Source organism: Nelumbo lutea, chromosome 7 (genome assembly GCF_056320005.1).
Source record: "Nelumbo lutea isolate HS-2025 chromosome 7, American lotus-T2T, whole genome shotgun sequence".
NCBI lineage: Eukaryota > Viridiplantae > Streptophyta > Magnoliopsida > Proteales > Nelumbonaceae > Nelumbo > Nelumbo lutea.
Window position 1 is genome coordinate 8,475,344 of NC_142690.1, and position 11,339 is coordinate 8,486,682.

Sequence of the window (11,339 nt, forward strand, 5' to 3'; positions counted from 1 at the left end):
CTTAACAAAGCTGTCCATGTTAGCATAAGTAACAACTTTCATGACCAAATTACCCTTGAATGGCGACTTAGAGGGAAAATGGTCTTTTTTATTTTTCAATTTCCTTGTTTTTTTTTTGCATTTTTAGTGTTTTGTTATACTTTCCAATGTTTTTATAATTTCTGTTTTTTTTTTTACATTTTCTATTTTCTATAATCTATAAAATTCCCTGTATTTTTTGTTATTTATTTGTAATTTCTGTGTGTTTTCTATATTTTTTGGTGTTTTTCTTTGATTCTTATTTTCTAATTTTGTTTTTCATTTTCTATAATTTGAAAATAATTTTTATTTTGTTTTCAATTTATATAATTTTTTATATATTTTTTTTGTAATTTTTTTGTTTTTATGTATTTTATATTTGAAAATATTTTTTGAACTTTTTTCTTTCTTCATGTCTAAATATTAAAATGGTAATATATTAACACCCGTTAATTTAATTTGTATATATTTTATATTGTTCTATGAAGGTTAAAATGGTAATATATTAAACCCATTAGTCTGTTTAACATCAAGTTAGTGACATGGTGAGCTTTAAACATTTTGAAAAGTTGTGAGTTTAAGAGAAATGCTGAAAACTCATGGTGAGTTTTACACAATTTCCCTTCAATAAAAATAATAGAATCTAATATGAATTAATGCAACTTTATTAACAAACTTCAACAAATATTATTTTTCGAATTAATTTTTATTAATTTAAAATCTATTATAAAATAATAATATTAATACAAATTAGTGAAATGTAAAACAAACTCTTCTAACAGAAACTAAAAAAATAAAATAGTTAACAAAAAATAAAATCAATTTAAGTTTATATAAGAATATTAAAAATTAATAGAAATTACTTAACAATAGTAAATTTAATAAAATTAACTTAATTAATTAATTAACATAATTGAGAGCTTAGCTTAATTCGTAACTTAAAAAGTTAATTAAGTGATTAAGCTGATAATAAAAATAATATATATTAACAGAAATTAATATTTGTTTCAATGGTTGAACGGTTGACTCACTACCTACAAGGAAATAAAATTCCAATTGTTTTTGTTAATATTTTCAACTTGTGGATTGAAACGGTTGACCTTTCACCCGAGTAGGGTTTTGTATCCATTTCACTACCAAATTTTATTGCTTGCAAAAAAATTGTTGACTTGATCAATTTAAAAAATAAAATTGGTTGAATTTGTTTAGCCTGGTCAACATATCACATGTTGCATTTTAATTCTCTTTGCTTTTTAAAATTTTTATATTCCATTTTCATCATTAATAAAAATAATTTATATTCATCCGTCACACTTCTTTTTGTTTAATATAATATTTATATTAATATTTATATTTATACTACTATTAAAAGTGCGAATGAGAGTGTGGAACTTTTGTTCGAATAAAATACCCCAATTTTTTTAACTTGATTTCTCTTTAACTGTGAAGGCACAAAATGTAATTTATACTACATATCTCCTCATTCAATTTCCTCTCATTAAGTAAATTCAGGGTATTAACTCCCATTCTCTCATTGAATCCTTTATTAATTAACCATATTAAATATTAAAGAAAAATAAGTGTGACAAAGAATAATTGTTTTTTTTTTTATGATAGAAATATAATAGAAAGACCATCATAATGATGAACTAAACTAGCAATCCAAACCATACATTTGGCAACACTGTCAAAGTTAGTCATGTATTGGAACTTAACCCCTGATTTGCTCTAAATGATACTTGCATCATTAATTACATGTTTCCAACAATTAGCAACATAGTAGAGGGTCATTGATAGTTTCATGGGAAATGAGCTTAGGAAACAAAACCAGATATGCACCCAACAAAGTCTGTTTAAAATTGTTCAAACATGATATGTGTCAACATTGTTTTAAAAAGCTTAAGCTTTGAGACATAAGGGGCGAGACACATAGATTTTGTCTTAAGGCTTAAGCTTCACAACTTGATGTAAGAATTAAGTGTTTGTTAGGGGTGTTCACATTAAATGTTAAACCGACTAAACCGGCCTGACCCAATTCGAGGAGGTTGGTTTTTCAAAACCATCAGTCAGTTTCGATTTTGATGAGAAAATAAACTGACAACTCAGTTCGGTTTCGGTTTTCATACCGAACCGAACTGATCCTATATTTGTTTAAGTAATTATTAATTAGTCTCTACCCTATATGTTAAATTTTGATATATTTTATTTGCGTTTTGTTTGAACTTTGAAAATATTGGTTATTTATGATAAAAACTAAAAAGTAAAACCAATACAAATGTAATACAATGGTACAATATTTAATTCAGTTTTGTATAAAAAACTAATAAATTTAAATATATACTTTGATTTTGCATAAAAAATAAAAAGAAATAAACTTAAACATAAATAGATATTTTGGTTATATATATATATATATATATATATATATATATATATATATATATATATATATATATCAATCGACCCAAACCGGTCCTTCATGTTTGGGTCGGTTTTGCTTAAGGTTTGGTCGGTTTCGGTTTAGTCAAAAAGTAAACCAACTAGGTCGAGTCGGTTGAAGAAAATTACTCAAACCGATCCAACCTGACTCGTGAACACTCCTAGTGTTTGTCAGAATGAGGCATAAGCTAGCCTCAAGCCTCAAGGCGTTAGTTGTAGCTAGAGGGGTAAAAAGGTGTAAGCAAAAAAATATATATTTTATGCATTTTTATAGCTTAAAATACATGGAATAAGCACTTCAATAATTAAGGGCCAAATAAAAAGAATAAAAATGAAAAAATCATTAAGACAAATAAACTTTATTAGTTCTCTTAGTGTTTTAGGAGAATCCAATGCAAAAAGGGCCAATCAAGTTCTTAATTTCTCTTGAATAAATCAACTTTACCTATTATTCTAAATATAACATCTCTAGTTTATTATTTTTGCCATTTCTTTTCCTAATGAATCTTTTTCTTTTTATTGTTTTTCACATTAACTAAGTTATTTCCTTTCTTCTAAACTATTGGATAATCATAAATCAAATATCAATTATATGGATGATTCTTCTTGTGTTTTCTTTCTTTTAAATTGACCATTTGAATAATTTGAGAATTTAACATCAAATATAAAATGTTTATAATCATTAGTTGATTAGGCATTATTTTATTTAATGCTTAAACACTGAAACTTATCACTTATAAACTTAGATGGTGTTTGGAAGCGTGGGTCTTTTCTGGGACTGGTTTTCAAGAAAAAACGCCCATGCTCCCAAGACCCGTTTTTCACAAAAAAAATGCCTTGATTTTGCTTGGGAGTGTTTCAGCCACATATGCAGTGAGCAACACTATGCTGTTTGGTAAGGTGATTTTCATCACTATTTTTCATGTATGTGCTGACAGGTAAGCAGCACATAGGATACACGTAATTGCCAATCAGTCAACCATTGGGGGCAATGGTTCACTGATGCATGAAATGCCAAATTTGACGTTTCATGTATCAGTGGGGTCCCGATTTACGAGGTATGCCCATGGTTCAAGTGTTTTTTCAGAAAACGCATTTTGTTTAATATGATGGTTGAATTGCTTAGTCATCACTTGGATTATGGTTTTATATTCTTAAAAGTATTGGACATATACCTAATTAATAGCATTTATTAGTGAAAAAATAACTTAAATTTAGGATTTAATAAGAGAGAATGAACATTAGCACATCAAATATATGACTTAATGTGAGGGATTTGAACGAGGTAAAAAATAATAGTTCGAATTACATTTTTTGCCCTTACAATTAAAAAGTGACTAAATTCAAATTACATTTATGACAATTTTTATATTTTCATTTGTATCAAAATAATTCTTATTTATCACACTTAGTTTTGTTTAATATGATGAACATACGATATTAGAGATGCACCCAAATGTTTTTATTGCAAAATTGATGTGTTTTTTATTTTTTTCATTTTCTTTATTTTTATTATTTAATTATGACATTAAATATTGACACATGACCTAAAAGTTGAACTATTGACCTTGACCGAATAGGAAATCAATTTCATTTTTTGGTTGGTTTTAAAATTTGTATTTCATTTCCATTATCAATAAAAATAATTCTTCTTTACGACTATTTAATATGATTAATATAAAATATCAAAGAGATGACCTATTTTTCTACTTTGTGAATTTGCTTCTATTTTAAATATTTTATTATTTAACTATGACATCATGGATTCACCCAATTGACCCCTCACAATTAAAGGACTAAGTTCAAATATTGGGGTAGTTTAGTAAAAAAGAAAGTTTCATACCCTTATTATTGTTTAATATGTTAAATATATGATGCTAAAAATGTTTTCATTTTATCTATTTTTTTACTTTTATTGTATAATTGTGGCAACAAGAATTGACCCATTTGACCCAAAATGGTTTAATTTCTTACCACCACCTAGATGAAAAATACTATTTTCCATGTAGCTTTCAAAAGTGTAAGTTTTTTTGTTATTAGAATTATTAATTTATTATGTATGGATTTAATTAGTAGAATTTAGTGACGAGAATAAATTAATGCTTTAAATATATGATTCAATGAGGGTAAATGAGAGAATACATTAAATGTGAGATGTAACGAGAAGGTACTGAATGGAATAATAATATTCAAATTACATTTTCTACCCTCACAACAAAGGGATTGTATTTCAAAAAAGGGGTATTTTAGTCAATAAAAATCCCATAAATTTTTGAAGCTATTCGTAATTTTTATAGTAGTATAGATGTACGCACACATATTACGTTGGAATGTATTGAAACCGTTTTTTGTTTGGAGCAAATCCAAATTCTTAATAAATGAAAATTTTATTTTGCAATCACCAGCCCTGAACTTTCTGACATAGTTGCAAGTAGACCCCCTCTAGTAGAATCTTCTAAAAAGAGTCATGAAAATGTCCAAAATACCCACTCAATTACTTTTGACAAAAATATTTATTTTCTAAATTTTCTCTTCATATGATTCACTACCTCAAACCCTTATCTCTTTTTTGAAAACTACAATTTTAAATTATCTTTTTCTTATTGTTTATAAATTTGTATTATTTTTTTCCATGAAAACGAATCCCAATATTAACTTTATGAGTATTTTGGACATTTTTGTAACTGTTGTTAGAGGATTCTAACAAAGAAGACGATCTATTTGTAACTATTTATCAGAAAGTTCAGAAAGATGTTTGCAAGAAGGTTTCAACAACCATAAAAAACTTGAGGGGATGCTTCAATAATTTATCCTAATACTAAGACAAGAATACTGGTTGGAATATGATGTTGTTTATTGAAGGGATTGGATTGAGGATGCCAGATTGCTATAATTGTGGTTTCGGGTACGTTAAGTAGCAGACCTTTGAAAGATCAGACCCATTATTGGATTTGGATGAATCCCATCTAGAGATGAAATGATCCACCGAGAGTGAGAAAATATTAAGGGATATACGTGGTCCACTATTGTTTAGATAATCTGATTGATTAATGCCTCACACCTTGAGAGGTTCCAACTTCCAAAATTTGAAATTGGACGTCCAATCGCCATCAAATGTTTGCTTAGAGAACACGTTTAGGATAAGAAAATCAAGTTCATTTATGAACCAATTAATCTCCCAGCCCCACGTAGGACTCAGTACTGAATGGTTGGCCCTCGTCACCGGTTTCAGAAACAGCCGCTACTATACCAACCGCTTTACAAGAATATAGAAAAGGAACTAAATGTGTACAAGGCATGTTTTGTGGGAAGCCCATGCGAATTCAAAACAAGTGGAACCGGACAAGGGCTGTTCTCAATGCACAGAACAGAAGCAATGGCTGTTGGAACCGGTTGTTCAGACCTTATGTTGGAAGGGAGTAGCCAGGGGGACCCAGGGAGCCATGGCCCATTGGCCCCCTATACTCCAGAAATCACTATTTATAAATATTTTTTGTATATAAAATTTTCCTTCCCCCATTTCCCATTCTAATGGGTTGGTCTTCTTATGGCCATCTATATTTATTCCCCCCTCCTCTCTCCGATTCATTTTTGTATAAAAAATTTCTGACTCCGCCCCTGTATGTAAGTTGAGACCACTTGTTCCTTTCTTTTACTCATAATCTGCAATTCTCTCATTGTGTTGAAACAAGCCAAATTTGAAATTAAGTCAGGGTCCCTCTTGTTATCAATGTTTTGGAGGTGAAATGAGGATTCTTAATTAATTGTGAATCGGAAGTACTTAACCTATGCATCACCATGATTATTAGTTATTAAATGAAAGAAAAATCTATAATGCCGGCAAGACATAAAATGGAAAATTCTGGATGAATTGGTAATGGTTGAACTGGACTGACTGGACGGTCTAACCATCCGACCTCTGCTGAGATAACATTGATTAAATGGCAAAAGTATAATTGAGGACACTACAAATAATATATTCATGATTTCAAATAATATTTGGGTAGTTTTGGCTTCTTTGCTTTCTATAAGGTGCTTCAGGCATTGCGGGGGAGGGGCTTTCCATGAAGGAAGTAGCTAACAAGTGTAAGTGCTCTCAGTGGCTGGTAGCTTGGGACCTCGTGACCTGCTCCTCTCACTGTAGCGAACGTTAAGCCACCCTTGTACACAACAGTGTATCCACCAACCTGTTACCACCAAGTGAAATGCCACATCTACATATATCATCATATATATGGTTTTGGTTTTACATGAAAAGTTGAAAACTGAGGGGTGGATTTCAGTAATTAAATCCACATATTCCCATTATAAGAAGATGATTTGCCGCCAGAGATGTCCAAGCCCAGAAGTCAATCAAGTGATCTGATCTGAACCATCCAAAAAGATGGCTTTGTGAGGGCTAGAAGATCTGCTTGGTGGTGTACATTAATTCATGAGAAAGTTTTCTATGGCCCAATAGTCCTGGATAATGTCTAAAGATACTCATTTGTGTTTGGGCTCAAGCCCAACACTCAGTGCGCTTGAAAACCTGGCCTAGCTAATGAGCTGGCTCAGGTCCTTTTAATTTGCATGAAGATAAGAATTAATTAATAAACAGACATATATATATATATATATATATATATATATATATATATATATATAGAGAGAGAGAGAGAGAGAGAGAGAGAGAGAGAGAGAGAGAGAGAGAGAGAGAGTCTATTATAAGGTGATTAGGAAAACATTACCTCACGTTTTGTGTACCAAGGATACCATGACGTATTTACTTGAAGTTGAAGCTTATTCAGAGAATATCTGGTTGAAGTTACAGGAACTCTACCATCTACGTCGCCACTGCAATTCATACAGTGAGAACCATGTTAAGTGATGCAAATACCATTTTAGCAGGAATGATCAACTGAGTTTAGTGGGTTATGTTTCTTAAATTGTGACATCATTGATGGTTCACAAAAATACAAAAACCGAAGGTCTAGACCAATGCTTTAGTATGCCAATCTTTATCGGATACATGGTTTCAGACATTCAGTGGTAATTCATCCAGTTCCATTTGAATTCTCATGAAGAATCAAGTGAAGCCATTTTTGATTTAGAGGATATAGGTTATAATTAAGATGAGGCCCAGTCAATTTGATTCAAATCCTCAAAATTCATGCTATATATGTTCTGTTCATGATTAGATCCTAATGGTTTTCAATGGAAAAATAGGAAACTACTTGACCTGAACACCAAAACGCGAATTCCATTATCCATAAACTCCTGTAGAAGGTAAACAACTGTTGATGGACTGTCATCCCATTTAGTGAGTACATCGCTGCGATTTTTATGAATTCTATTAAAATGCCGAAGTTGTGAGAAGAATGATGAAAACATGCAAGCTAAGTAGAGGGGTTCCTTCCTGTTACTTACCTGCAGGGTTGCCAATCATATTTGAGCTTGGTGATATTGGCATGAAGAGCTTCTTGGACATCTGGCTGGTTTAAGTAAGCAACGACATAATTATCGCTGCATGGATCGAAGTTCATGAGCTGCAAAACAACAAGCAATCTGTCTGAGTCAGTAAAACTTTCATATAAGATTCTTAAAGAGATGAAATTCTTTTGAGAAATCATCGTTGTTTAATTGCCTTTTCAAATTTTGTTCCAAGGAACTAACCACCAATTCAGCTGTTATTTTATAAAGCTAATCTTACCGAGGCCTTTTTGGGTTTCTCTGTCAGGTTGGAGGAGAAGCACTGGGAGCCATAGATGTTGTAGATATCTATTAAGACCTCATTCATAAAAGCTTCATTAGTACTGTTAATGCATTCGTCACTCCATTCAAGCTCACTCTCACTGAAATTGCAGTATTTGTTAATTGCTATGTTGGTTTCATCTGAAGACAGAGCATGGGTCCAAGCATAATCATACATGCCCTTCTGGTCAGTTTCGTCATTGATCACTGCATTGCCAATCTGCAATATATGCATAGACAACAAAATATGTAAAGATGTAAATTGATTCTTTAATGGCTCTGAATGATACTTGTGTAACCCAGTCTGAGAGAGAGAGAGAGAGTACCATGATCCCTTTGAGATTGATGATGTTGTTCTGTTCAATCTTGTTATGCTGAAGAATGGTATGAGCAAATTGGGGAACATAATGGCCGGCATAGCTCTCTCCAGCTATATAGAAATCTCTAGTCTTGTACTCAGGAAATCTCTCTAACCAATTTACCAAGAAGACATAGTTATCTTCAGCTGTACTTTGATCTCCTCTTGTAGCATAATCAGATGTTCTGTTTGAGTAAGAAAAGCCTACACCAGCAGGAGACTCCAAGAACAAAACATTGGCCACTATTAAAAACAAGAAAGAAGAGAGGAAATTAAGATCATTGTGAATGACTCAACCTCTATCAAGGGAAAAAAGATTGAAACATTCGCAACCTCTATTCCATGAATATCGATTTTCGTAGAGTGTTTTGCCATCACTGTGAACTCTGAATGGACCAAGCTCCTCCATTGCTCCATACCCAAGTGAAGAACACCCGGGACCTTGAAAGAGATGAAACACCAAAAACGTTCAAATCACTCTGATTTTGACTACTAATTACTACTAGAATTAACAACAAAAGCCATTATTTTTAAATCATTACTTATTAATCATAGAAGATTGAGGACATGAAAACAGATGAACTAACCATCAGCATTTTTGAACTACCAAAGAAGTATCAATACAATAATAATAACAAGAATGATTGATTGTTAAAGAAATGGTTCACATTCTTTTCACATAGAAAAGCAAGGTTGGTTCAAAGAGGGGCCCCACTCCCCACCTCGTTTTGACATGAAATGAGGGACCCCTCATCAGTCCCCACGCACACATGAAGAGCCCCCATTGCAGTCATTTTCATGTATTATAAGTTTTAGACCTACTGGTAGGAAAAATGGACCACACAGAAATGAAAAACCCATTTCAAAGAAAGAAGGGAATTAAGAAAGGAAGAAAGTGAAGCAGAAGATTGAGATCGATCAAAGTACCTCCATTAAGCCAAAGAAGTAGAGGTTTGGATTTGGGATACTGAGCTTCAACAAAGTAATAGAAAAGAGCCCGACCAGCTGATTCATCGACCGTGACATAACCTCCATACTGCTTGAACCCAACAGGAGGCTGTCTGGGCAACCTCTCGATCATATCCTTCTCCTTCAATCCTTCCTGTGGAAGGACTTCAGCTTCATTTATGATTTGGGTCATCTTCATTTCATAACTACTGGTCAGGTCGATTCCAGCTTTGTTCTGAAGCTTCGCCTGATAGAGACGGGCAAGAGCATCTGCTTGCCTTCCATGGCTTTGAGCAACATAGCATGAGAGAGAGAGAAGAAAGCAAATAACAAGATCAACCTTCTTCATCTGCTATTCTCTTCTCACAAGCTTCAATATGAGACAAGTTTCATCACAGAAGACAACTATTTATATATCTCAGTCTTCCTCACAACTAATCTTGATAAAATTTAGCTGTTAAATTTCACAATCTTTCCCACTAAAAGTTCCGATTCGTTGAACCGTTGAACCAAATTGTTTGTCCATATTCAGTGCAAACGGGTCGGGTCGGGTCGAATGTCTCACCCAATGGATAGAGACCAAAACGAACCGAAATTGAGCTTCCCAGTGGGGTCAAAACTGTAAAGTTAGCACATTTCTAGTCGCTGTAACTGCCTCCCTCTTACTTATCAGGGGTTTCCTATTTCAAATCCTCTACAGTAACCGGAGGATACTGGACCAATCATGAGCCAGAGCATCAGCCAGTCATGTGGGACCTTTTTACAGATCTGATGTTGTGTAACGTGATTGGATGACTGACACAAGAGATTAACTACAAACTGGTTACTTGGAACACTCCTCATCCATGCCAACTCTATATTATAAGAAGCAAGCAACAAGCTAACAACAGCCATGTCTCTGAATGTGTCTTCATGCGGAGTCCAACAACCTCAAGAGTAAAAGATTCCATGATTTTCCGTATCCTTTGTGACCTATGAATTGCCATGTGGCAAATAATAATCATTAGGATCATTTAAGCACCCCTATAATTTCACGGATTTACTTAAACCTATGCTATAATTTTTATTTTACTGAAACACCCTTGTAGTTGGCAATCTATTATTAAAAAGTTTTTGTTTTGCCATCTGAAAATAACAACATCATCACCTAAACAGCTAAGCTGACTTGAAAATGTTTAAAGCCATGAACCCATATTTATTTATTCCAAAAGTATCCCTAACACTTCTTTTAATAGTAAACAAAAGTGACCAAATAAAATTAAATAGAGTGGTTGTTTATGTCTTATTAGGGACAAAAATGATATTTTTATCTTTGTTTTATTTTGATTAAATTTATTCAAGATCAAAACCATTATTTTTCACTATCATCTAATGAAAAACCCATTAAATAAATCCATTTCAAACTATAAAGAATGTTCTAGTAAACAACCCTAATCTTTTAGCCATGAGCCTGCAGCAATATTTCATTCTTATAATAATAATTTAGTCGGTTTTATGACCCCCACCGCAGATAAATCTTTAACCAAAAGCATGTTTTGGGCCCCCACCAAAATCCTGCTCGGTGGATCCATTAAGCAAGCATGAGAGATGGCAAAAAACCTGAGCCCAAGTCTAGGCTGTTACTTGTTAAAATCTTAATCCAACCCAATTATTTGACTTCTTTTACAATGGATGGACCTATGCTCGTGAAGAAGAGGTTTTTGGTGGGGGCCCATTGAACAGGTAGTTGATGACTTGATGATAAATTCCTCAAAAGCATGGTCTTGGGGCCCAATTCCCAGGGTTGGTTATGGAAGGGGCAGTGATATCCGATCTGTTTTGGGGGTTTGGCCGGATCTGTGAAATA

The 11,339-nt window shown here is 32.8% G+C and overlaps 1 protein-coding gene across 1 annotated transcript; it reads right to left on the reverse strand.

The window, feature by feature from the left end:
- Positions 1 to 6,305: 6,305 nt before the first annotated feature.
- LOC148844929 (serine carboxypeptidase-like 40) lies at positions 6,306 to 10,323 on the reverse strand. Its single transcript, XM_088954508.1, has 8 exons — positions 9,473 to 10,323; positions 8,879 to 8,986; positions 8,514 to 8,788; positions 8,147 to 8,407; positions 7,864 to 7,982; positions 7,676 to 7,768; positions 7,185 to 7,290; positions 6,306 to 6,644 (listed from the first exon to the last, which is right to left on the reverse strand). Exons 1-8 carry the CDS (start codon positions 9,840 to 9,842, stop codon positions 6,495 to 6,497), a joined length of 1,482 nt encoding a protein of 493 aa, XP_088810634.1. The 5' UTR covers positions 9,843 to 10,323; the 3' UTR covers positions 6,306 to 6,494.
- Positions 10,324 to 11,339: the final 1,016 nt, after the last annotated feature.

Bases quoted from the DNA above. Each gene is read 5' to 3' on its own strand.
- LOC148844929 (XM_088954508.1), bottom strand. From the start codon at position 9,842: ATGAAGAAGGTTGATCTTGTTATTTGCTTTCTTCTCTCTCTCTCATGC. The intron at 7,769-7,863 runs GTAAGTAACAGG...TAAAAATCGCAG, and splicing joins TATGATTGGCAACCCTGCAG to CGATGTACTCACTAAATGGG. The intron at 6,645-7,184 runs GTAATGTTTTCC...TGGTGGTAACAG, and splicing joins CTTGGTACACAAAACGTGAG to GTTGGTGGATACACTGTTGT.